This window comes from Chaetodon trifascialis, chromosome 10, assembly GCF_039877785.1.
Source record: "Chaetodon trifascialis isolate fChaTrf1 chromosome 10, fChaTrf1.hap1, whole genome shotgun sequence".
Lineage (NCBI taxonomy): Eukaryota > Metazoa > Chordata > Actinopteri > Chaetodontiformes > Chaetodontidae > Chaetodon > Chaetodon trifascialis.
In genome coordinates, this window is record NC_092065.1 from 9391397 (window position 1) to 9417632 (window position 26236).

At 42.7% G+C, this 26236-nt stretch overlaps 3 protein-coding genes across 5 annotated transcripts; 1 reads left to right on the top strand and 2 right to left on the bottom strand.

The window, feature by feature from the left end:
* The first annotated feature begins 912 nt into the window (after positions 1–912).
* nat10 (N-acetyltransferase 10) lies at positions 913–7974 on the top strand. Of its 2 annotated transcripts, none has more exons than XM_070972445.1 (29): positions 913–1031; positions 1298–1424; positions 1512–1603; positions 1692–1863; positions 1993–2115; positions 2195–2256; positions 2345–2459; positions 2578–2685; positions 2794–2927; positions 3007–3100; positions 3192–3290; positions 3379–3515; positions 3763–3887; positions 3985–4135; positions 4783–4879; positions 4997–5113; positions 5407–5508; positions 5588–5662; positions 5751–5867; positions 5958–6091; positions 6181–6229; positions 6319–6415; positions 6509–6616; positions 6698–6870; positions 6954–7073; positions 7163–7261; positions 7499–7572; positions 7672–7752; positions 7833–7974. In XM_070972445.1, the coding sequence occupies exons 2-29, from the start codon at positions 1311–1313 to the stop codon at positions 7972–7974; spliced, it is 3111 nt and encodes a 1036-aa protein (XP_070828546.1). In that variant the 5' UTR covers positions 913–1031; positions 1298–1310. The 2 variants fall into 2 exon arrangements, with proteins under 2 accessions (XP_070828546.1, XP_070828545.1); XM_070972444.1 differs by having other exon boundaries at positions 929–1031; positions 1301–1424.
* Positions 7975–8247: 273 nt separating this feature from the next.
* Positions 8248–11663, bottom strand: mapda (N6-Methyl-AMP deaminase). Its single transcript, XM_070972446.1, has 10 exons — positions 11527–11663; positions 11277–11407; positions 11009–11069; positions 10829–10916; positions 10642–10723; positions 10432–10558; positions 9854–9934; positions 9629–9767; positions 9448–9548; positions 8248–8595 (listed from the first exon to the last, which is right to left on the bottom strand). The coding sequence occupies exons 1-10, from the start codon at positions 11569–11571 to the stop codon at positions 8404–8406; spliced, it is 1047 nt and encodes a 348-aa protein (XP_070828547.1). The 5' UTR covers positions 11572–11663; the 3' UTR covers positions 8248–8403.
* Positions 11664–13072: 1409 nt separating this feature from the next.
* On the bottom strand, positions 13073–26099 carry LOC139337985 (tyrosine-protein kinase CSK-like). 2 transcript variants are annotated; one of them, XM_070972854.1, is made up of 14 exons: positions 25639–26080; positions 24097–24246; positions 19306–19403; positions 19081–19194; positions 18781–18893; positions 16721–16940; positions 15827–15920; positions 15646–15711; positions 15358–15457; positions 15167–15257; positions 15011–15084; positions 14327–14522; positions 14141–14227; positions 13073–13808 (listed from the first exon to the last, which is right to left on the bottom strand). In XM_070972854.1, the coding sequence occupies exons 3-14, from the start codon at positions 19318–19320 to the stop codon at positions 13623–13625; spliced, it is 1356 nt and encodes a 451-aa protein (XP_070828955.1). In that variant the 5' UTR covers positions 19321–19403; positions 24097–24246; positions 25639–26080; the 3' UTR covers positions 13073–13622. The 2 variants fall into 2 exon arrangements, with proteins under 2 accessions (XP_070828955.1, XP_070828954.1); XM_070972853.1 differs by lacking the exon at positions 24097–24246 and having other exon boundaries at positions 25639–26099.
* Positions 26100–26236: the final 137 nt, after the last annotated feature.

Here is a 26236-nt window from a genome sequence, read left to right on the forward strand (position 1 = left end):
AAGTGCATGCTTTCTTTTCAGCCTTACATTTCATAGAGGAACCATGACCTTGCCTCACATGGAACTAGAGCAAGTGGTTTGTGGACCTAAGTGTTCCCCAATCCACAATTCCTCCATCTTACTGCATTCTTTAAAAGTTAAAGTGAAGCTATATGCTATTAGGTTAATTCAAGGCTAATTCAAACCTTGATGAACTAACCCCAAAAGGTCATGCTTTGGTGATGGGTGGTCCAGTTATTTCCCCTGAATGTGCAGTTTTAAGGTAAATAGTTTCACGTATCACAACATATTTTGTATGCAAAATTATTCAAAGTAATACGTGCAGGGTTCAGATAAATGTAGAGGCAAAGCACACCTGTACGTCAGAACCCTGAGTTTATGTATGTGACATACATGTCTTCAATAAGATGTTTCTATTGTAATTGCAGATTACAAATTAAATTATTGCAAATTAAATAATTGTTACTTTAAGTAAATCAAATAATCCTTTCTTTAAGCAAATTTAATAATTGTTCCAGCTATGGAGAATTCCACATGGGGGGGCCAACATCTGCTTTGTTATATTTGGCATAGAGTTATTTACAAACAAAACACAGGCATACAATTCAACAAAAAGACAGGCCAGAACAAATACACAAGGGCACCATCTAACAAGCAATAAAGAATTAAAGAAAAAGATTTGAAGCTTTATAAATATCTGTTTTCAGTGCTCTACTATTCTTCAGTCCCCATAATGTTTCAATATCTGGCCTGACTTCTATGTTAATTAGTTGTGTGGCTTCTTTTTAGTCAATTTGCATTTGAGCATGTGGTCTTTCCATATAAAATGAAGAGCTTCAAAGTAAACAGCCCTCCATCCGCTTTGTTTCTCCCACACCGACGCGCAGTGATGACGTCACCCCGGGGTCCTCCATGAACTGGTGTCTCCACGTGAGAGTATCAACAGCATGATGGCAGGCGTGTAGCTTCAGCCCTCGACTTGTTAGAGTTTCGTGAAGACTAAATAACCACCAGCGCGTCTGTATCTGAAGGTAATTGGACACGTTTAGTGTGTGAAACGACGCTTTAATTCTGTGTATTTCCTCCTCGCGTTGCGGCAGATTTTAGATTTCCGGCTGCCATTAACTCTCATTTGTTTGGGCTTTAAGTTAGCTCCAGTCAAAGCTTCCTCCTAACTCAGTTGACAGGACTTTATGGGTGTAACTGCAACGCTTATGTCACAAAGCATCACTAACATATGCTCATTTGCATTAGTGTGACAGTTCGTCGTGTGTGTGATATTTCTCATTTCTCTCAGCAGCAGTAAGACGATGGCGACAGTCCGCAAGAAGGTAGACAACCGGATTCGTGTCCAGATAGAGAATGGAGTCGCTTTGCAGCATCGGACCATATTTGTGGTGGTGGGAGATCGTGGAAGAGATCAGGTAATCTTAAATTTATCAGTCTGAGTAGCATTTGGCTTATTTTAAGATCCCTTTTGTTCGTGCAACTGACTACTCTCTGTGATCCAGGTTGTCATCCTGCATCACATGCTGTCCAAAGCCGCCGTCAGAGCACGACCCTCTGTCCTCTGGTGCTACAAAAAAGACCTGGGCTTCAGCAGGTGAGTGGAACCTCCTCTCTGAGATTTAGCTGTTTGACATTTACTGTGTCTGGAAGGAACGAAACGTGTGAAAAATGTCTCGAAACAGCAATCGCAAGAAGCGCATGAGGCAGCTGCAAAAGAAGATAAAAACTGGCACGCTGAACCTGAATCAGGACGATCCCTTCGAACTGTTCATCGCTGCGACCAACATCCGCTACTGCTACTACAATGAGACCCACAAGATCCTGGGAAACACCTTCGGCATGTGCGTCTTGCAGGTGAGTCACTCCTCTTTGGCTGTACTTCAATATAAGTACACCAAGATACACCAAAGAGCAGAAAAGATCCCTTAAAATGTTGGGAATCACTACTGTGTGTAGACTAATGGTGCTTTCTGTATCTCACAGGATTTTGAAGCCCTCACTCCTAACCTCTTAGCAAGAACCGTTGAGACGGTGGAAGGAGGTGGAATTGTGGTGTTACTGCTGAGGACAATGAACTCTCTCAAGCAGCTGTACACTATGACTATGGTAAGCCTCTGATTTCAACACATCAGACTCTGTTTGCTTGTCAGATGGTTCGGGATCATTGTGGCTTGTTTTCATCCAGGACGTGCACTCTCGGTACCGGACTGAGGCTCATCAGGATGTGGTGGGAAGGTTCAATGAGAGGTGAGCTCTCCTCAGGCTGTCGTGGCATTTAGAGCATCTTTAGTCAGTGGACTGACAGTTTAGCAGTGTTATTCATTTTGTTTTCTAGGTTCATTCTGTCGCTTGCATCCTGCAAAAACTGTGTTGTCATTGATGACCAACTCAACGTCCTGCCAATCTCCAGCCACATGGCAAACATCAAGCCCGTCCCCCCAAAGACTCAGGTGACTGAGTAGAATATTTTTCTTCTCCCTTCTATGAAATACATTGTGACCAGTGTTTTGAAAAGTGCTGTATAAATAAAGTTTTTATACTTGCTTGCTCAATGTCTCCCCCCTCCAGGAGGACAGTTTGTCTCCACGAGAACAGGAGCTGAAGGATCTGAAGGAGTCCCTTCAGGACACTCAGCCTGTTGGTGTGTTGGTGGATTGCTGCAAGACCATGGACCAGGTCAGGACCTCACCAATGAAGACCCACTTCAAAGATCATGACTGAGAAATGACACCTCAGTAGTCGTCCTATTTTGTATCCATTTTTAATGATTGCATTGTCTTCCAGGCTAAAGGAGTGCTTAAGTTCATTGAGGCAATCTCAGAGAAGACCCTGAGGAGCACCGTGGCCCTGACTGCTGCCCGTGGTCGAGGCAAGTCTGCAGCTCTGGGGCTGGCTGTCGCTGGAGCTGTGGCCTTTGGGTACAGACTTTTTATAATGTCAGTTTTGTCTTTTATAGCATCCAACATTTTTGCTAATGATTGCCTGACGTCTTTACAGCTACTCCAACATCTTTGTGACCTCACCGAGCCCGGACAACCTCCACACCATGTTTGAATTCATCTTTAAAGGCTTTGATGCTCTGCAGTATCAGGTCAGCTGCCTTAGAGTTCTTCCCTGTATCAGAGGTGGCATCTTCATGCTATGAGTACACGCTGCTTCATATCCTCCTTTTTCATTTGTAGGAGCATCTCGACTATGAAATCATCCAATCTTTGAATCCAGAGTTCAACAAAGCTGTGGTGCGGGTGAACATTTTCAAAGAGCATCGGCAGACTATTCAGGTGAACAAGGCCAGACCGCTCCTCTCTGTTTCCTGGTATTCACAGTCGTCAGTGAACATTTCTGACCTCCTGTTCATGTGGCCAACAGTACATCCACCCGGGTGACGCAGTGAAGCTGGGCCAGGCTGAACTGCTGGTCATCGATGAGGCTGCAGCCATCCCTCTTCCTCTGGTGAAGAAGCTGCTCGGGCCTTATCTGGTTTTCATGGCCTCCACCATCAACGGGTCAGTAATGGAGCTGGATGATATTCACATACTCACATATCACATCTTGTGAAAAACGTAACACATGAGGACATTTTGAGTGATGGATTTAATCACCAGCAACATAGAAGCAATAATAAGCAGTATTATTTGTGGGCTGCAAAAATGATTATTTCCATTTTCATTCCTCTGTTTATTGATAAACTGCTTCATCATTTCAGCTTTAGTTATTTGCATTTCTAAGCCCTGTGTTCCTTCATCTGTGCAGGTATGAAGGCACTGGGCGCTCTCTTTCCCTCAAACTGATTCAGCAGCTGAGGCAGCAGAGTGCAGACAGTCAGCAGAGCCTGTCAGCAGAGAACAGGTCCACCAACACAGCGAGGCTCGCAGCAGGTAAACATCTCTGTGTTTTACTGTGTGCGTGTGTGTGTCCAGTGTGTGTGTCTACCGTCTGTCCATCTGACTGCTTGTTTCCTGTCTCCGTGCACAGCTCGCTCTCTTCACGAGGTTGCTCTTCACGAGTCCATTCGCTACGCCCCCGGAGACGCGGTGGAAAAGTGGCTGAATGATCTTCTCTGTCTGGACTGTCTGAACATACCCAGGCTCATCTCTGGCTGCCCGCTTCCACAGACTTGTGACTTGTATCCTTGATGCACTTTAAAGGACTTTGGGTACGGTTGCACATTCATGGAGTTACAGAATCACGTGCACTTTTCTACAAATTTGGCATCGACAGGTGATGGGCATTCCCCTGCATTCGTTCACTTGTGACCGTACCCTTAAAGTTACCTTTGGTCTCTATCAGGCCTGTCTCTCGCTCACACACACACACACACACACACACACACACACACACACATGCACACACACAGCATGTCATACAAGCCAAAAAACAAGCTAATAATAAGGGTTAATGGTTAAAATGAGTGTGCTTCTCTGGTGACATTTCAGTGGACACAAGCATTTAGAGCTGAATGCAAATAATGATCATTGTTATTACAGCTGATCATTTTCTTGATTTATCCATTTGCTCAGAAAAGAAATATACCCATCGAAAATTCAGAAAAACGGCAGTCTGTGATGTCTTCAGGTGGCTAATAACAGATATTTAAAAATTGATAGAAGTCAGAGGCTACATCGATTCCAGATCAAATCAGGCCTGGATCGCAGCATATTGGATTATCTGCTTTAGGTCTGAATCATTTTGTCTGCATTTGTCAGAAAACAGATGAGTGAAGCATACAGGTTGTAGTTTCTTCTGCGTTTGTCCTCAGCCCACACGGTGCAGATATTATGTGAACAGAGACACTCTGTTCTGTTACCACAAAGCATCTGAGGCCTTCCTGCAGAGGCTCATGGCTCTCTACGTGGCTTCGCACTACAAGGTGATATTTATAGGTTGTATTCTCAAATCTCATTTTCCCTCAAGGAGCATAACGGCCCCGCACTCTTTTATGTTTTATTATGTTTATATGCTGACTCAATGATTTCTCCGGGTCCAGAATTCACCAAACGACCTGCAGATGTTATCCGACGCTCCGGCCCATCACCTCTTCTGTCTCCTGCCGCCTGTTCCCCCCACACAGAACTCACTACCTGAGGTCCTCGCTGTGGTGCAGGTAAAGATGAGATCTGTTTAATTCTCTGTTATGAAAGGGCACGAGCGATGGCTGCTCCATGCGTTTGAAAGCAAACAGCTGTGGGAGGAGGCGAATCTGTCCCAATAATAGAAGAAAGATGAGCTTCCTCCAAATCAGCTGTTCCTTCATTTACTGTCAGTTTGTCATTGATTGAAAGCGTTGAGAGAGAATCTGTTTCCTTGTTTGCATGTTTTTTTTTCCAGTTTTCTGCCTTTTGTGACAAACCAGTTTATTGACTTGACTGACTACATTTGTTCTTCTGCGGTTCTTAGGTGTGTCTGGAGGGAGAAATATCTCGGCAGTCCATCCTGAACAGTCTGTCTCGAGGGAAGAAGGCCTCAGGTGACCTCATTCCCTGGACGGTGTCAGAGCAGGTACACACTGGTCACAAACCTTTTTGACAGCAGCTCCTGTTTGAACTGTGCAAACACCCCTCTGCTCTTTTCTCTGCAGTTCCAAGACTCAGAGTTTGCTGGCCTCTCTGGGGGCCGAGTGGTGCGAATAGCTGTCAATCCAGACTATCAAGGGGTAAGAACCCGCAAAGAAAGGCCTGTTTGTCCAGTTTTTATCAAATCTGGATGCACTGTGTGTAACTGGTTTCCTACCTGTCCCCCAGATGGGCTACGGCTCCAGAGCTCTCCAGCTGCTGCAGATGTACTATGAGGGCAAGTTTCCCACCATGGATGAGAACACACACTCAAATCACAATGAGATCACCTCCGTCAGCAGTGAGGTAATACAATTAAAGCCATAAAATATGTTTAAAAGACTAGATTAGGCAGATTAAATGCATGTTTCTTTGACACTTCCTGTTGTTGTCCAGGCTGTCAGTCTGCTGGAGGAGGTGATCACTCCACGGAAGGAGCTCCCTCCCCTGCTGCTCAAGCTGAGTGAGAGGAGAGCAGAGAGACTGGACTATCTTGGAGTTTCCTATGGCCTTACTGCACAGCTGCTGAAGTGAGTTTCCTTGGAGGCAGACAAGAGGAAGGGGTCATGATAGTTCTGCAGATTTAGAAATGTTAAAAACTCTTTTTGTAACCTGACAGGTTCTGGAAGAAGGCGGGCTACACTCCAGTCTACTTAAGGCAAACCCCTGTAAGTGTAAAATGATCTTTCCAATGGGTTTCTGTCATTGTGCTGTTGTCACATGATGTAGTTATAAAGGTGTCTGTCTGTCTACCTAGAACGACCTGACAGGAGAGCACTCCTGTGTGATGCTGAAGGAGCTGAATACAGACGAAGCCCCGGAGCAGAGCCAGTGGCTGTCTGCCTTCTGGAAAGGTGACCTTCCTCCTCTTGTCCTGTGCTCCATCTTGAGAAATGCCACGTTTAAACTTATCAGTCTGACTGAACAGTTCTTTTCGTTTTCCTCAGATTTCCGCCGGCGCTTCCTGTCTCTCCTCTCCTACCAGTTTGGCGGCTTCCATCCAAGCCTGGCGCTCAGCATCCTGCAGAATAAGAAGTCCAAGGAGGAGACGAGCAGTAAGAATCCTCTGCTGACGAAGCTGATCATGTTTCCTCTGTGTTTTAACACCTCGGCTGACTTGTCTTTGACCTTCACAGAGCTCAGTAGCTCCGAGCTGGCAGCCCATTTCAGCCCTTACGACCTGAAACGTCTGGAACTGTATTCGAGGAGCATGGTGGACTACCACCTCATCATGGACCTGATCCCAACAGTGGCACGCATCTTTTTCCTCAAGCAGCTCGGCGACATCTCTCTCTCAGCCGCGCAGTGTGTAAGTTTCCCCCTTTTGTCGTGATTTTCGTTGTTTCTTTGGCATGAAATCAGTTTTTTGTTGACTGTTCCTGCCCTCTCTAGGCATTACTGCTGGGGATAGGCTTACAGCACAAATCAGTGGACCAGCTAGAGAAGGAAATCGAGCTCCCCAGCTCGCAGCTCATGGGCCTCTTCAACCGTCTCATCCGGAAATTTGTGCAAGTAAGTCCATTTTTGAAGATGCCACAAAATCTGCCTTCAAAACTATCGCAGTGACATTCACACACATTATTCTGCCTTTGTCATCCAAGGTCTTCACCAGCATCCAAGAAAAAGCTATTGAGGCTGAGATGGTGGCCCCCAAAGACGTTTCCATGGAGCCGACTGTCAGAAGCCTTAATGATGATCTGGTATGTGGAAAACAGTTTATTTACATCATTTATTAAGAGAAAATGTAAAATATTTGCAGGATTTTGAGCTGTTTGTTGGAAAAAGAAACATGTTCTTTTTATTTTACAACTGTGATTTATATAATTAACTGGAAAAGTCAACACATTGATCATTAATGGAAAAAATGTTGGCTGTGTCTCTTCTTATTTTTTCTGTTTGAGGGGAAAAATGTTTAAAAATGAATCTGCTTCTAACAGAATGAAGCAGCAAAGGAGTTTGAGGAGAGACACAAGCAGGAGGTAGAGAAAGTGAAGGAAATGGATCTAGAAGAGTGAGTATGGCACGGGGGGGGGGGGGGTGTATGGGGGTTTTAAATTTAAAACAATGAACGGGGCAATATTTCCTGTAATGATTTTCTTTGTTTTTCTAGGTATAAGATCCGTGGAGACGATGCAGAATGGGACCAGGTGTTGAAGAAAGCAGGGACCACAGCTCTTGTCAGCATCAAGAGGTACAGTGACACTCAGGATCTCTGGCTGTGGTGTTCGGCTGTTGTAGAAACACGTCAGTAACGATGTCTTCTCCCAACAGTAACAAGAAGAGGAAGCTGGACGGGGGAAACGCCATAGCAAGCAACGGGGCTCCGCAGCAGGGGAAACTAAAAAAGGAGATGCAACAAGGCAAATTCAAGAAGAACAAGGAGAAGCGCGGCAAGTTTGGAAAGAAGATGTGATCGTAAACGGTGCTGCGTCGAGAGGACGGTGTGTGTGGGCACAAAGCTGCATCAGCGGCTGTGATCTGGACAGCTTTGGACATCTTGGACAGACTTGCAGATAGTGAAGAGCACAACAGGACTGGATGTCTGAAGAGTGTTTTTGAGTTCTGCTCCCCAGACACACCAACATTTCTACATTGTGTCATAACAAGTTTGTTGCTTTCATTCATTTTGAGTGCAGCACTGCACAGACACTGAATATCAGCTCAAAATAACACACTTACTCTCAATCAGTGTCATTTACTTTCAAGTATTTCAAATGTCTTTACAGTTCTGTTAAGAGTTCCCTTTTAGTTGATGTCATCATTTGTACAAAGACGAGTAAAAAGGTTTTTTTTTTAACTGAAATGTGAGGTATATGATTGGCTCTAGTTTCCACTGAACGTGTCACTTGAACAGCTGAGGCTGGATTTCAGTCCACTTCTGTTTGAGCTGCTGTTTCACGGCGTCTGGTGCGAAGATGCAGTCTATGGCCTGCTGGGAGAGCTTCCACACGGCCTCGCGACTGAGACCGAAGGTGGAAGCTGCCAGCTGATATTCCTGAGACAAGTCTGTGCAGAAGACTCCTTTATCGTCAGTCTGAAATGTGACAAAGGATAAAAATCATTCATGGGGAACTTTGACTTTATCACCATTCAGCTTTGACATAAATGTTCATTTTCTAAAAGGAGGCTTCACTTCAGTGTCTGTTCACTCATCGTGAGTGCTCAGCCTATGAAAACAGAAGGTAGGTCTGAGGAGGGTCTATTGAGTTGCATTGTGGGAAATGTAGTGTTGAGAGTTTGAGGCTCTTCCTGAAGACTTAATATCAGTATTTTGACCTCTGCTGCATCTTTGACTTTTTTCTTTTTTTAATATAGCACTTTCAAACCCCACAACCAAATGAAACTGCAGCACTAACACTGCAGAAGAGCCCTTTGACAAAGCAAACCAGGACTGGATACTAAACATCAATACTACTGATTCCTGTCCAAATGCTTTGTTACATTGTCAAATGTTTTATATTTTTACATATATGATTAAATCAAAAGTTGAGGCACAGTTTTGTGACTGTAGACTGTTGAGATAATAAACACATACAACCCTAATTCCAAATAAGTTGGGACGCTGTGAAAAACAACAGAATGCAGTCATTAGCAAACAAACTGTGTTCACTGACAAACACAGGTTTGTCAGCACTCCTGAGCCCATGCAGTAATATCCTTCATACAATCAAGTGTTCATACCCAATCATGATACTATCACCTGTTGCCAATCAACCAGTTTACCTGTGGAATGTTCCAAACAGGTGTTTTTGGAGCATTCCACATGTTTTTCAGTCTTTTGTTGCCCCGACTTGTTTGGAATCAAAGCAGCCCCAATAAAAATAATTTAAATGTGAACTTGAAGGTTTTTAAAATTGCCTGTGAGGCGCAAAGAGATAAAACTTACACAAATGACACTTGGATGTCCCAGCTGGTACCAGTATTTGAAATGATGTTTGGAGTAACACGGTACAGTTTGTCCTTTGACATTTGACGTCAGACAAAGCTCTACGTGAAAGAGAAAGTTGAGAAATCAAAAACTAAACTTTGCACAGCACAGAAGATCAATCATTCGATCTCAGTCTTACCTAGCGGTATGTTGTTCTTCACCACTTTGTCAACAAGACTTTCAGATCCACCCACTTCAGGATGCAAGAAGGTGCCGTGACCGATCCTGTCTGGAGGAAGATTCAACAACAAGTCTGACTCCTCCAGCTGTGACGGCACCTGCAACAGTTTTTGCTGTAATGTTACAACACTCACAGATGATGTGACCACAGATAACACATAACTAAAAAACACTGTGGTCATACTTCTGAGAGGTGCAGCGACAACTTTAGCCCACAGTTCTTGGCCATCTGTAGAGCAGGAAGGAGGTCTTTGCCATGGCCAACCTTAAAATGAAAAACTACTTTAATTAACAGGAAGAACTGTGACAAAATCCAGGTTCAACCCCCGCTGGTGGAAACACACAAACTCATCTTTAATTTGACCGAACGATTTTCCATCTAGACAGCTCTGATATGATTTGAGGTAGTATGGAAGTATGGAGCATTAACTGCACTGTACCATCCCAAAACATTGAGCTCAATGGTATTTTGTTTGTGTCAGACTGTCAAAAAAAAATTACATCTGAAAATGACAATGCATCTTACAAAATATGACGAAGCACAATTACACAAACACAACTACCACTGCTGCTGCTGCTGCTGCTACTACAGACTGTTTAAAATGTGCAAATATATATAAAAAAAAACACTAATTCAAAGTATGTTGTGACCTGTAATAAGTACTTTACATGGTGGGTATTTTCACTCTAATGATGTGCAACATTTGGAGTAAAACCATAACCGTCTTTTCTTTTCTACAAGCCCTACACTGGATGACTGACCGTCGGGTCTCCACTGAGGTCGAGTCCCACCACCAGACCATCGGAGGACAGCATGAACTCCTCGGCCAGCTTCACCGTCTCCATGGCAACTTCAATCCCATTCCTGCGATCGATCGCCACCAGAAACCTTCAGGACAAACGGGCTCATTTAGACACACGCACTCCTGTGGCCAGCAGTTTCATCGCACTCAAAGACAATGAAATGAATACCTGACATCAATGTCCACTCCCTCGTCTTTACACTGTTGGATGGCTCCGAGGACAGTTTCAACATATCTCTTTTTTGTCAATCCTGGGAAAAGATAAACTTGTAAGACAAATAATTTCTGCAAACAATCCTGATGGTAAAACATGCCATCAAAGTATCGGCCTCCATGTATGTTGTTGGCACCATTACCTGAGCTTTTCTCCTCCCTCGGTGTGCTTCTCAGTTCTAAGTATTTGACACCATCAGCTGCAAATTCCTTGATGACATCTGTAGCCACCTGGAAAAAAGAAAAGACACGTCTGTTACTGATATTCTGGGCGAGAAAAATGAAGTAAGCTGGTCAACGCTAAATTGAACTTGAATCCTCACCATCAGGATGTCCTCCTCCGTGTCCACCAGCTGATGGATGACTTTAAAGACCTTAAAACACCTGCGGACACGCCCGTCATTTTTTACACAGATGCTCCTTCTCATCATTCACAGAGCTGCCTCCCATTAAACACGTGTAAAAAATATCTACCACTCACGATAAGAAACAACCTAAATGAATTATTTATTAGACCCACGTTGATTTCAAACAGCCCCGCTGGCTCTACAGAAAAACAGAAAAAGTAAAATAAGATGAAGTTTTACGCACTCGTCCAGGGTCCTCCGCTGGCCTTTGCCGATGGCGGTCATGCTGTGTTCGATGTCGAGATGCGGTTTTCGGCTGAAGAGTTTCTCGATGGTTTGGAAGCTGACGGAGCCGTTGAGGTGAGCGTGAAGCTCCTGGTGACAGTCGAAACGCTGACGTTAGCATGTGGCTATCACAAACCGCGCTGGCTCCCTCTAAAACTCCTCTCTGTCCATTTTCTTCCGAAGCTTTCTTCACTACATTTGTGACTTACCACTTTCGGCAGCTCCCGATAAAAGATATCATCCTCATTGTCCATCACAAAGTCCGAGTTTAGTCTGCGAACCCTGACTTCCTCTCTCTGTCTAATACCGCTGACAACCCGCCTGTTTTCAGTCTACATTTTCCTGTAACACCAGCGAGTGCGACGAAGAAATAAGCCCCCCTCGAACAGGTTCCGCTTCTTCGCGATAAAAACAATGACTCTTATTTTCTTAATTAATTATTTCGTTTTCAAAAACCTAATTTTACCGACAGAAAACACTGTTTGTTTTATGTTAGGAATACAGAAAACAAATAAATAGAACATCATAGAGCCACTACCTCATTCTCCTCCTGTCAAAACCATTCAAATCTATCAGATCTTTATATAGATTCATCCTCCTCTTTTAATTGTAAAAGATTGTATAATGTCATCACTTGGTGGCACTGTTGCCTTCTCTATATAGCTACACTTGATTTCCGAAAGTATACTAAAATAAGTATATGAAAAAAACCGTTGCAATACTAAAAGTAGCTCATCATGTAACTGCAGCTTACACATATTGGTGTTGTGACTATTTCTACTGCGCTGGCCTATGTTCTTTTACAAAGTTTAAGAAAAACAATGTGCTTTTTAAAACTTTACTATACTTACCTAATAGCTGTATCTAGTTACTTTGCAGTGATCATTGATTTTATTCAGTAAAACGCATGATAGGACCATAAAATATCAGTGGTGAAGGAAATATTTAGATCCTTTACTGAATTAAAAGTATCAATACTAGACTATCAAATACAAGTCAAAGTCCTGCATTGAAACTAGTACTTTAAAATTACATTAAGTATTATCAGCAACATACACCTCAAAAAAATTATTAAAAATACTCATTATGAAGAATGGAGTACTTAAATATTGGTAAACGTATTTTTTTGTATCTATAGCTATTTTGTATGCTTCTGGGTAGCTTAATCTAAAATAATGCATTGTAGTTTATAAGATGGTATGTTTTTTTTTTTTTTGGTTTGGTTTTTGTTTTTTTAAATCTTTGTCTCCAAATAACAAATACATCCAAATTATTCTGGTATCAGTTTTAAGCACAATATTTTAGTAATATTACACTGCAAGTTTAAACATTGGTGGAGTTTGAGCTAATATTTACTACTTCAATATTATAAATACTTGAACTCAGAACACTTTGATTAGAAAAAAATGATTAAAAATAGTCACTATTGCAAAACAATTTCAAAATTTAAGATTTTTTTATTGTTGAAATAGCAACACAGTACATTTATTAACATTCTCCCTTTCTTTCTACATAGAAAATCCAGATTATTTTCTTAAATCCAAAGATTCCCGAAATAAACCATTTACTGATGGAAAATTCTGTATATGCGAATGATGTCCACATGACTGAGCTCAATGGTGTTCCTGTATCAGTAGTAAAGGTGACGTTTGTCCACACTTGTGCTTCCTGTCTTGACTTACAGATGGACCCAAAAGTAGGCATAGCATATTTAAAAATACATAACCATGAAAAAATAAAGCTGCATAATTTTAGTTATTTTTAACTTAGTCCTTTAAACAAAACAATTCAACATTCATGCAAAATGATGTACCTCAAAACTGTCAAAAATAATACAGCGAGTAATGACATCAGAACTGTATTACTCCTTCTGAAGCGTCTTTCTTCGTTAAACGGATACAATGGGATCAGTCAACTTAGTCAAATGATGTTACTGTTGACATGTTCATAAAATGAAATAATGGCATCAATATGACTAAGTATATCAACATAAAGGACATAAAATACATTAAAAAATAAACAGGTCAAGGCACTGTGGCTCTGAGGCAGCACTGTGTTCTATGAAGGGACTCGTCGATATGACAGTTAATCATTCACTCTTGAAAACCGAGCACAGAGACTAGACTAGAGCGACTGAGCCAGGAATTAAGAGTTACTGCAGTTTGAACAAGTTGAGGTGAGGGACGACGCTCAGAAACACAAACTTTGTGTGAAACTTCATTGTTTGCCAAATAATACAGCTTGTCCCAGGTTACGGTCCAAGTGGTCAAAATGAAGGAGGACAGTCATTTATGTGTCAGATCTCTCACTGTTTTCTCCCCATCCCTTGGCAGATATGTTGTAGCCACTCCTTCAACATCTGAAAGCTTGGTCGAGCAGCAGGATCCAGGTTCCAGCACTGTTTCATGATGTTATACACCACTTCAGGACAGCCATCTGGACAGTCCATCTTGTATCCCTTCTCCACCCGAGGCACAACGTCTTTTAATGGCTACAGAAGGGAGAAGAGCAAAGAAAAAGAGGGTTGGCAGAAAGCAGAACTTATTCTGAAAAACCAGCGTGATCCCTGTATTCTGGATCACATGAAGGACAATTTGAGGTAAGACATGTCAAAAGTCAAAGATGCAGTCGACACATTAAAGAACACTGTATATACAGTACTTTTCTTTATGCAAAAGGTTCAAAAATATTGTAATGTACTACTACATTACCTCAAAGTTAATGCAATAGGAAAGAGTTTAGACTGTAAATGCATTGCTGATGAATCTCTCTCCTAAATCAAAGACCTGCATGCCTCTTTCCAAAACAGGTGTCGATACTCACAATTCTTGGGTAAGGAACTCGGCCAAAAGAGTAAATCTCCCAAAGCAAAATGCCATAGCTCCAAACGTCTGATTTGGTGGAAAATTTCTATGGATTAAGAGAAAAACATAGATGTAAGAGTATATTTCAGATGGAGGTTCAGTACACTGCTCCACATGCTGACAGTCCTTGTAAGCAGCAGTGTACCTTTTCTCTGAGGGCTTCTGGTGATGTCCACTTCACAGGCAGCTTTGCAGTATCCTGAGTGGAGGACGCCTCCTTGGTCAGTCCGAAGTCACTGACTTTGGCTATGTTGTCTTCTGACACGAGAACGTTGCGGGCCGCTAAGTCTCTGTGGACAAAGTTATTGGCCTCCAGGTACGCCATCGCTTCACAGACGTTTCTGTAAAAGTGTATGAAGAGGAAGTTTAAAACCTGACAGACATTTTCCTTTAAACTCTCAAAGCATGCAGTGCATATTTACTGATAATGTAAGAGAAGAGCACACTGTGGAGTTTTCACGTTAATAAACATGGTTTAATTTACATTCAGTATTTTGGTGCGCTGCTGCCCTTTGCTGATCATAACCATCACCTGTTATAAGTATGTGGAATTGCATAAAACAGCTAATTTTATCATCATCCAGCCAAAATACAATACATGATCTAAATTCACATTCACTCCACTTCACATCTGCATTTCCACCTTCTACAGTGGCCAAAGTGACACTTCACTCCCTCTCACATGCATGCTGGCAAAGCACAAAATATGAACAATTTTGGGACCTGCTCATCAAAACACTGCTCCACAGCGCCACCAGTGGTCAAAAACTCCACCGTCTACCTTTAATATAGTGCAAACATAGCTGTTGTAGACTGCAGGCATACGCACAGTGCAAAATGAAGGAGAGCATCTCCGCCGAGTACTGTCCGGCCTCTGGAACGCAAGTAGTCAACCAAACAGCCCTGAAAGAACGAAAGAAACGATGTGACATCTTCATTGACACTGAATGAGTGCTGATAAATGACCAGACAGGCTGACACCCACCTTGGCCATGTACTCAGTAACTATATACAGACTCCCATTCTCCTCCACAATCACTCCAAGCAGCTGCACCAGGTTGTCGTGCCGCAGTTGCCTGAGGAAGGCGAGGAGCAGACGGACGTGTTATTTGGTTCACATGTTGTTTGCTGTTTCGTGTTTCGAAAAAACACACACAAATATGTAATTTTCCTTACGTCATGACAGAAGCCTCTGCAATAAAAGCCTGTGCTGTAGCATCATTTTTTATGCACTTCACTGCGACTTTAGTCCCTCTGTAGTCTCCCACCATGACATCTGGAATGAACACAAACAATATCAATTAACCTTTCGTGGTCAGCGAAATTATCATGTGTACGACCCTGAGCTGACAGAAATCATAACATATCTGATCATAGGATGAGCAATAAAATAAAACTAGGCCACTTGTACTATCAAAGTGTGAACTTCAACAAAGATACCGGCGTGAACCTGAAGCAACTTGCCTCCAAACTCTCCTTTTCCAATGACCTGCTGCAGCTTGAGGTCCTTTCTGTTCATTGACCAGCCACCTGTTGGCCATTTAAAGAGGAAACAACACGCAGCTGAAACATAACAGGCCTGTACACATTTTTCATAGACAGAAAGTCTGCAATGATGCATAAACTGTGAAGGAGTGACACTCACTCCTGGAAAACTCATCCTGAGCGGCCACCGTCCCCTCCTCCAGCTTTGGCTTTATTAGTCTGGTGCACAGGCCGTCTGCATCTTTGGTGTAGTGCTACGAACAAAGCAAAGAAAAACAGAAAAGACAACCAAAAGTGAAATGAGAATAAAGTAGAAACCCCAGCATTCAGTTCATCACCGGCTGAATCATGTGTCGGGTCCCCTCCACTGGGGCAGAATCAGGTGTCTTAGCGTGGCTGATGGGTCGGGCTGTGGGTTGACCTTCTTGTTCCTCTCCTTTTTTTCTACTTCTCTTTTGATCTTCTCTTGTTTTGTCGGCTTTTCTTCATGTTAACTGGTTGTTCTCAGCTATTCTATCTTCCGTTTGTTACTGTACCAACTGCCTGAACACTGACGGGGCTTCAATAAGAACAAATATGACTGAAAAGCATCACAGTTTAGAAGGAATAAAACTGAGCGAGCAGTGCTTCATAATGACCAATAGAGGGCTGTATAGTCAAATTAGCAAAAGATATAAAGGATGATTGACTAAGTCTTCCCTTGAATGGACCATACTGAACTCATACTGTTCTATTTTACTCTGTAGGGCATTATATCATATGCTTCTGTTCAAAATAAGCATGTCACACAGGAAAACGAGTCATGCTGAGAGTAAAAGGTTGATCTTTTTTTTTTAGGTAAGTGCTGTGAACCTCGGCATACTGTTCACTCTTCCTCTTTGACACTTCCTGTTCACTATTTGTTCCAGGAACTGTATGTGGTCTATGTGGTAGTGCAGAGACACAGGGACTCTACAACAGGAAAATACAACATAGATACAGTAGATGAAAGCTAGAGCTAAAACTAAAAACACCTCGTTTAATTTAGAAAATAAGCCCTAATTTTACACCTTACCTCAACCAGCTGCATGAGGTTTTCAAAGTACATCTCGTCATCGATGGTGAGCTTGCCGTTGTGGTAGATGATGCGGTAGTGCTCCACCTTGCCATCGCAGCTCACACACAGGGTGTAGTCACCGGGGAAGTTGGTGCTCTCTCGTACCAAGAACAGGCCTGTTTCAGGAGGGTAAAGCAACCGCTCCGCCTGATCCCGCGTTATCTTCCCATGGAACCATCTGGGAGTGGAAGAGGTTCATGTTCACGTTACTTTATGAGTATCTGCAGGTCATCACACACATTTCACAAACACCACAGGCAACAGACAGACTTGATAAAAGTGCTCAATGCTCCAAAATCAGGACTTAAAAAGAGAAACATAACGAGAATATTGAAATATAACCGCTAAAACAAAAAAAGAGAGAAAGAAATCTTTTCCTCTAAAGCATCTGTGCAACATGCTCAGATGAACCAGCAATTGAGAGAAATAGAGAGACCGCCTCGACTGCAACCAACACTAATCTTATGGCTGTGAACTAAAAATATGTGAAATGCGGCCCAATACTTGTCATTAGAGTTGTGCCTTTTCCTTTTCTACAGATGTTGTCAATATGTCTGTGTGCAGGCTTATTGTCATTCATTGATGAAATGCTTGATAAATGTCGCTTGACTGAAATACAGTCACTGAATTCACCATCAGTCTTAATAGTATGCGATTTTTTTTTTTTTTGACAAGTTGTCAAAATGTTTCCACGTCAGGCTGCTTTAATGCACCTCATTACACCATCTCACCTTTTAGTTCTAAACAATTTTTAGACAACAAAGCACACTAACTTTTCTATTCACAGATTAATCAAAGCCTTTGATACAGTTGGTCTTCTCTTATTTTTATAAAATATATCCTCTGTCAGCATTTGTCTGCCTCTAACTGAGATCTTAATCAGACCAGCCTGAGTGTGTAGAAGCAGGAAAGCTAAAACCTGAAGGAAAGAGCCCAGCGCTCCATTCTGGGTCTGTGCTGCTGATTATTTTCCATTAGCCTTTCAGAAATGTTCCTCTTTTCTAGTTCATAATGTTGTTATTAACTTCAAATGGGGCCTAACGCAAATAACACACTGTTGTTGAGATCCAGTGGTGCAGATAACAGTCATTTGCATGCCAGTTTTATTGTTGAGACTGTACAGTAAATTCATTTGCATCTGGCTCCATGAGAAAGTTCCATTTAAATATGACACAGAGAAGCTTGCTGCAAGGCCGAGACAAAGGTGTTTTTTCACAGAAACAGAAGCAGGAGGAAGACGACTGCAGTTTTCCTTTCTGTTCTGTATTACTGAGATGGATGTGATGCTATAGATCCTCTTTACCAGTCAAATCTCACACTCATTACTGGTGATATTTACAATAATGACAGCTGTATTTTAGATGGTGGGATCAGTTCTTCAACTTGTGCCTGTTCTTTTAACATTATTTCAGAGTGACTCACAAGAAGGTGTTTCTGTGCACGAGAATGGAAGCCCAGCAGCACTATTCTGTATGTATAAATAAGACATTATGTAAGTGGGGCTGTTGTGTCATTTTGGGTTATTTTTTTGCAACTGGTTTGTCTTCATGAAGTCATTTAAGGCATCATTTTGTGACCAGAGGCTCTATAAATAAACCTGTCATTCTCCACGTGCACATGCATGCAAATGGAAACCCGTCATGTGGACGAACGGGGAGACTTTTGAGGTGACTTCAGTCTGAGATAGAGAAGAAACAACAGGAAACTGTGCAGAGCTGGAAACAGACACTAGTGCACTGCAATTACAACACAGCCAGACCCAACTGTGGTCTCCATTCACATAACTACAGCGCCACTGCCTCGACAAACAGGCCATCTGCCTACAGCAACCGCACAGCCATAGGAAGAGGACAGAGTCGAGCTATTTTAGCCATCGCTGCAGGCAGCGCACAAAGCTGGTATGCAGCAGCCTTTGAGATATAGACAGCAGATACATAAACCTAATCCTGTTTGCTTTGAAAGTGAAAGATTACATTGGGCATCAGAACTAAATAGACCATGATAATCTGTGTACTCACGGCATTAGACTCAGCTTGCCTCCAGATTTCACACCTTCCCTTTTCTGAACATAGTTGGCTGGAATCGTTCCCTCGCAACCTGCAGCGTTTTTAGCTTTGTACCAGTTTGGATCCTGAAACGCAAAACAGCAGACATTGTGAAACTGTTTCATATCATGAAAGGAAATCACATCTTTCATATCGACGTTGCACTGATCTTTGCGCTTCAGAGCATCAGTGCCAAATTCTGCAGGAGAACTCAAAAGCAAATCTTCACTGGAGCATAAATTAGGCCATGAATGCGGCACATGAAGACATTACCTTTGTGACGACAATAATAGTCAACACGTCTCCTTTGTTAAACGGCAGGTCCTGTTCTGATGTGCCCTTGAAGTTGTACCTTGCCACGCACTCTGTGCCCTGCGGCCATGGAGTCTATGGGAATATGATTAATTAGCAAACACATTTTTAACAAATTACTCATCAAACATGTCTTGCTGTGTATCTGAGATCTGACATGCGCCACTTTTTAAAGGCCTGTCTCACCTGGACCTCTGTCATGGTGAGGCGGTTCAGTCCTCTCACAGGAGATGTTTTCTAGCTGTTATCATTAGAGCTGGTAAACACACACACACCTACAGCACCTAAGAAGAGAAACTTAGTCAGTATTGCCGTCCAAGTTTTGATATTTACTTTACCACAAGCACATTCTTAGGAAGACAGCGAACATGTGGGTTTGCTGTGCAGGGGGGGCACGTTAATTCACAGGGAACAAGTCAGCTATTATCAGAAAGCTGTAGAGTAGCTTCAGATCAGGCAGCGTGAGTAAAAATAACTCACTGATACAGAAAGCAGAACTAACAAGTCTTCTTTTTTTATCACACTTTCACAACTGGGGCAGAATGTTTCCATGACGCAGGATTACAGTGTAGAAGTTTCATTGTGTCGATGGACCAGCAACACAAATTCAAAACTAGACATTTTGGAGTGATATTCTATCTGATGGATAAAAAGCACTACTTTGTACTTTCCATATGGTAACCCGGTTCATTTTGACCAAAAATGGACAAGCTCTCCAGCTCAGCCTCAATGAGTGGGCCTCGTAGGAATCAAGATAGCTCCCTTCAGTGCTGGAATGCAAACTTGCGGTGAGATCTGACCAGGCCCGAGGGACTCATCCAGCCCAGTGTTTCTTTACGTCAGCCACAGCGACACTGACCTTAGGCCTGAGTCAGCCGGGCCAGTGTTTCCACGATACGTGCACAACAAATTAGAGCAGAGGTGTTCTAGTGAAATGATGGCCTGTTGATTAAGTCATGCACAATGTCCCCCTCACCGTCCTCCCCCGAGAAACCCCACTTCCTCTCTTCCTGTATCAGCTCCCATGGAGAAGTGGCCGGCTTCAACGGTCAGAGCTCAGGGAAAAATCTGGCCCGACACATCTGTCACTGTACATGAGGTCACATCCTCTGACATGTCCATTACTATGACATCGACTTCCTGTACAAGAGCCCAGATCTGGATTTCTCCAACATTCGGGTGGGGTTCTTCTTACAAACATGAACGATACAACAGACACTCTGCTGTTATCACTCTCCAAACTTCTCCTTTTAAATTGTTTCGGCCATTGAAAACACAGTCTGACATCTCGTCTATGTCACACGTTAAATAAAGAACCGGCCTCTTCACAGTCACCAAATGTGAGACTGAAAACTCTCCTGTGTCTCACAGAGGACTGTCATCGCTCGGTATGATGAGGATGTGGCGGATGTTGCCCCCACTGGAGTGCTGCAGCTGTCTTTCTGTATCGAGGGACAAAACTATCTGGACACATTTCCCACGCCCATCAGCCCAGCAAGGACGCTCTCATTTTGCCTCTGCTCATCCCAGCCCATCTTTTCTATGTTACACTTTGACATTTCACACCGCACAGAACAGGAAGAGACGACTGACAGTCTACAGCTCTTTGAGGCCGTGATGCTCGCTGTGCGTTTCTCCAGGCGACCCCTCAACAGAGGTTTAAAATTGAAGCAGCAACATGTTTCACACAAGTTTGGACAGGAGCAGCTAAAGACTGGGAAAGATGTGGAATGCTCCAAAAAACACCTGTTTGGAACATTCCACAGGTAAACAGGCTCATTGGTAACAGGTGAGAGTATCATGATTGGGCATGAAAGGTTCAGTCATTCACAAGTGAGGATGGAGCGAGGTTCACCACTTTGTGAACACATGATTGTAGAAAGGCTGTTACTACATGAGCTCAGGGACACTCAGGGACACTATATAGACAGTATAGAAAATGAGTAAAATTATCTCTACCAGACGCAGCTACAACATAAAAATACAGCTTTCATGTTACTGCATCGATAATAATAATCATGATAACAGGAGAACTTAAAATATCATAACAACAGCCCATTTTAGCTGCATAGTGAGTATATTTACTTTAATACTTTTTATACTTTAGGTACATTTTCTTAATCATACTTGTGACCTTTTATTTGAGTAAAGAAAAAACTATTGCTACTTTAATTTACTACTTTGCTTAATGTTGTCAGTAATACTTAAGGTAGAAGTATTCAGATTTTTTACTTAAATAAAAGTACTAATACCACACTGTAAAAATACTCTCTCACAAGTAAAAGTCCTAGTTACTTAAGTAAAAGGAAGTATAATCAGAAAAATACAATTACAGTATTAAAGCAAAAGTACTCAGAGCAGAAAATGTCCCCTGTGATAGTTACCACTGAAGTTGGTCTATGTTGAACTATTATTTCCATTATGGATTAATCTGATGATTATTTTCTCCATTAATCAATTTATTGATTTGTTTGTAAAAATTCATAAAATTAGAAATGTCATCCCAGTTATCTAAAGGCCAAAATGACACACAACAGTCCAAACCCTCAAAATGATTAAAGATACATTAAAAGTATTAAAATAATGAAAAGGAAAAACAACAAATCCTCCCATGTGTGAAGCTGGAACCATGACATGGTTTTGCATGAAAAAATGACTTTAAGATCATAAAAACACATAGATATTTCAGAGGTGGGCTGCCGACGCTGACGCATGGCTAAAACCCTCATCTGATACAGGTGAGAAGTCCAGTCCTCTAACTGAAATATCGGTATGAGTTAGAACTTGAAGAAGGAAGTTGTGCGCATGAAGTTCTGAACACTGCAAAGCTATGAGAATTTGTGGATTGCAACAGACTATGTCTGGGCAAAGTCCTTGTTGAAGGAGCAAAGTGATCTCACCAAGCGAGGAATGGATCACCGCGGCCAAGGCTGACACACAACAGCACTTTTTAATTTATCTCTTTTGGGACAGTGAATGCATCTCAGCAGCAGCCCACCAGCAGCTGACTGAATGGGACAGAACTCAGTCTTTCATGGTGTCACATTGCCATTTCCAGAGAGCTCTGCATGGAGCCACAGCTTGCTCAATTCAAGACGTGGACAAGGCTGTCATTGTGAGGCGGCCTGACCCCTCGGCTTCGACTGACCCCTGTCTCTTTGAGAAGTCCATCATCATCAGTCTGTCCAGTGAGTAGCTTCAATTCTGCAGGTCTGGAGATATCACTTACACTGCACTTTTCATTCTCCCAGTGCAATCAACTTACATCTACTGCTCTGTTATTATCATGTAAATGAAACCATAGACATAAAATAACCTCACAAATACCCAACAGTACCATGCCAGAGCGACTGAAGCCGTGCATTAGCACATCAGACTGAGAGATGTTGCTTGCTACAGGAGAAGCGATGCATGACATACGCTACTGAAAGCCACAGGAAACAGCAGGAGCACAAACTTCATCCAAATTGAATAATGAACTCATAAAGAGAGGCGTCAAACCTCTCCAAACAAAGCTCACATAGCTATTACACTCCAATTTTCCATATTCGTGGCATCCATAACAATCCTATTGTTCAACCCAAACCGGTTGATCAACATTTGACTCTTATCTTATGCAATTAAGATGCAGTCTAAACTGTACAAATCCGTGGCAGCCTGAATGCACAAAGCAAGACAGGACAGGAATGTAGAAATATCTCCTTTGGCCTTGTTTGAATCTGCCACTCCCTCGTCTATCTGCAGACAAAATGTGAGGTGAAAGTGCTGATGGGACCAGGTGCCGCAGAAGCTGAGGTGATACAGTGATGTGAGGAGGGCAGAAAGACAGATCAGTCACTCAAAAAGAGCATCACGCACTAGTATTTGAAATGCTCCTTTAAAGAATAACAAGGCATCCTGCAAATAGAACCTCAGTGGTGGAAAATAACAAAGTATATTTACTCAAAGTACTGTACTGAAGCACAGTTCTGAGGTACTTTAGTATTTCCATTTTATGCTATTTTAAACTTCTACTACACAACATCTCTAAGGGGAATTTTGTACTTTTTATTGCATTTTGCATTTCAGATCAACATTTTATATTAAACTTATAATCAACTTATACAATAAATTGCCACGTTAAAAATTGTATCAGTGGCTCTAGTTGTCTCTGGTCTCCTCGGGGGCGCCTTGTCACATGCCCAATGTCTACGAGCTGTTATCAGTTCCATCAATGACAAGTTCCCGTGTAAAGATTAGAGAAAGGGCCGATAGACAAATCAAATTAGTGTACCAGATCCTTTTTTTTTACTACTTTCATACTCACTTAATCGTCTCATGACCTCTCAAATTAATCCTGTGACCTGTTGAAGGGGCTCGACCCTTAGGTTTGGAACCACTGGATGAAACTCGCTTCATATGCAGTTAAAAGTAGCTTCTCTGCATCAAGCTACAACAGCAAAATGATGCTTAGATGTTGATAAATCAGTTTTAAAAATCAAACAATTCAGTACTAATAAATCTGTCACGGGGGCCAATTATCCATGTAACAAGTATTTTTACTTTTCATAATTTAAGTGTATTCCTAAACAGAATTTTGAATGCAGGACTTTCACTTGTAATCAAGTACTCTTGCATGAACATATCCGTACTTTTAGTTACGCAAAGGATCCTTTTTCCACCACTGAATATCCTGCAGTAATAACATCTCAATGAGCATCATGTTTGTGTTATTAGCTGTGTGGATCCCTCTTCTGCATGCAGCAGGGGGTCTGGGTAATCCGCCCCTCACTCTGCCCCTCCATCCCCCAGGATGCTGAGTGGCTGCTTTGATGCCGCTGCCCTGTTATCATGGCCATTACAGCAGCAGGGTAGCAGCGCCAAGTGCAGAGAGGGGGAAACAATGATTTCTGTCCATATCCACTGAGCTTTTATCTGGCAGAAATACAAACCAACACACCGAGCGGTGAGAAATGTACAGAGAGAGTGCAAGCTAACCGTTCACCCAGCTGGGTCTGACAGCCTGCAGATGTTTTTGAGGAGCCACAGAGGAGGAAGTCACCTCTGCCTCGGGGACAACAGCTGGACTGCTCACTGAAACAACCGTCTGTAGGATGAAGGGCGGAAGCACGAGTCCAATGTTAGGCCCTGCAGCACAAGCCATCATTGTATCACGTTAATGATGTCAGTTTTGCCTGTGAGGCTTGGTGATACAAGGTATGGAAGCAAATGACAGAGTGTGTACACGTAAAACAGCATGCTGTTTATGATAAATAAACACAAAGCCTAACACTGAAAACAAGGCTGGTTTAGAGTAACAGGAAGGGAAAAAATCAATGATTGCTAGTCAGTGGGAAATCCCCTTTGATTTTGCATTTTTCGTAATTTAAATTACACTGAACTTTGCATTTTACTCCTATCCAAAGGTCATGCAACACAATGAAGGCCTTGACACTTGCGACACTTTGGGTAATTGAAATAAACTCATCGAAAAACGCCATGCAAACAGGGGACGGACACTTCCGTGCTCAGCACACCTTGCAGTGCAATGCTGCTCTGCTGATGCAGCCATGCACGACACATTACAGGGTAGCAGCTATGCTTTGCTGTGGTTTCATGAGCTCTCCTCTGCATGTTTCACCAGCTTAATCCTCCTTTACAGTTTTGTCACACTCTAAAAGAAGAATCCACTGAGGAACAGGATCGAGGCTGTGCCAGCTCCAGACCAGCTTCAGTCTTTTTCAGAAAGATGCTGACCTTTGAGGGAATTCCTGTCTCAGCTGGGGCCACATCACCCTGAAGCAGACCCAAGAGGTCCTCAGTTCCCCTCTCTGACAAATACCGTTTTCAGTGAACTTGTGTTTCCTGCTTGGCACTTGCTTTTGAACGCATTGGTGGCTTTTCCAAATGTTTTGATTAGTTGCTTCCTGAGGATGACAGACTAAATGAGAAAATGCAGTATCAAACTGAGATGCATTGCCATTTCGTAATAACCCTCTGCAGGTCACACATTTCCACAAGTACAGCAAGCTCTGCAAAGTCAGTAACAGCTTCCAGAAGCCAGTCAAAGATCCCAGCCTCTGTAACAGCTCTTATGCATGCTCACTATCTGCAAACAGCAGAAAAGCATGACCATCAAACCATTATCTGCCATGCTGTGAAAGTGCAGTGTGGAGAGCTGCATGATGCAACTGCTGCACCCCAGGAGTCAGAGGAAGTGGCAGAAGTTTGAAGGAGGATGTTAACGAGGCGACGTCCGTCATGAAACATATGACACACCTATTCTATAGACTTACTGTAAAACGATTTGAGCGGGATAAATTATAGAGAAGGAAGTAGATTAACGCTTGATTATCATGTTGATTATTCGCTCGCCACAGCCTCCAACCCCCCCAACCCCCCCCCCCCCCCTTTCTGAATCAAGCTTCGCCAGAACTGTCAACTGTTCCCTACTAAAACCGGATTTGAAAATTTGAAAAGGTGCAGCACGAGGCAACAGTTTCACAACATCCATTTCAAAATAAAGAAAAAAAAACTTACCTGTTTGCAGGCAAAGACGTGAGATCTGAGACAATAACAGGTGATGCGGCTACAGCCCGACGTCCGGCAGCAGCCGAGCTCCCATTCACGAAATAAACAACCGACAGCTGATGCCAAAGTGCAACACACATGAAGTCCTGAGGAGGAAGTGAAATCTGTCTCAGGTGACCTGAAACTTAGCAGTCCAGCAGCGTCTCAATAAAACCGGCCAAGGCTGTTGTCGGTGCGTCTCCCGTCAACATCATGAGGAAAAGCCGCCTTATTACTACAGGATGAAAAACTTTTCTGCCAACTTATCGCTGCGGTCTCGACTGTCCTACAGTGGAAAAACTAAAGTGAGTCAGAAAAACGTGACAAAAGAGCTGGACAGAGATAACAGCGGTGAAATTGACGCGGTTCAGGCTCATCTGACAGCGCTTCAGGCGGATCCGCCGCTCCTGCTGTCACAAACGTTCAAGTTTGTTTTTTTTTTCTTTTTGCCCCACCTTGATTTTGCAGCGCACATGCGCGTTCATGGTGAACTAGTGGGGCTAAATATGGAACAGTGGGTCTATTTGAGTCAAGTTGAAGGAATTTGATCAGTGTTTACGAAAAAAAA

What these genes read in the sequence shown, in the direction of transcription:
- mapda (XM_070972446.1), bottom strand. Translation starts at nt 11,571, where the DNA reads ATGGACAATGAGGATGATATCTTTTATCGGGAGCTGCCGAAAGTG. An exon ending in GAGGGAGGAGAAAAGCTCAG is followed by an intron (nt 10,724 to 10,828) that starts GTAATGGTGCCA and finishes ATCTTTTCCCAG; the next exon opens with GATTGACAAAAAAGAGATAT. An exon ending in ACCTCAGTGGAGACCCGACG is followed by an intron (nt 9,935 to 10,431) that starts GTCAGTCATCCA and finishes TTTCATTTTAAG; the next exon opens with GTTGGCCATGGCAAAGACCT.
- nat10 (XM_070972445.1), top strand. Translation starts at nt 1,311, where the DNA reads ATGGCGACAGTCCGCAAGAAGGTAGACAACCGGATTCGTGTCCAGATA. An exon ending in CTTACTGCACAGCTGCTGAA is followed by an intron (nt 6,092 to 6,180) that starts GTGAGTTTCCTT and finishes GTAACCTGACAG; the next exon opens with GTTCTGGAAGAAGGCGGGCT. An exon ending in GTCCAAGGAGGAGACGAGCA is followed by an intron (nt 6,617 to 6,697) that starts GTAAGAATCCTC and finishes TGACCTTCACAG; the next exon opens with AGCTCAGTAGCTCCGAGCTG.
- LOC139337985 (XM_070972853.1), bottom strand. An exon ending in TCAGGATGAGTTTTCCAGGA is followed by an intron (nt 15,712 to 15,826) that starts GTGAGTGTCACT and finishes AATGGCCAACAG; the next exon opens with GTGGCTGGTCAATGAACAGA. An exon ending in GCAGAGGCTTCTGTCATGAC is followed by an intron (nt 15,258 to 15,357) that starts GTAAGGAAAATT and finishes CGCCTTCCTCAG; the next exon opens with GCAACTGCGGCACGACAACC.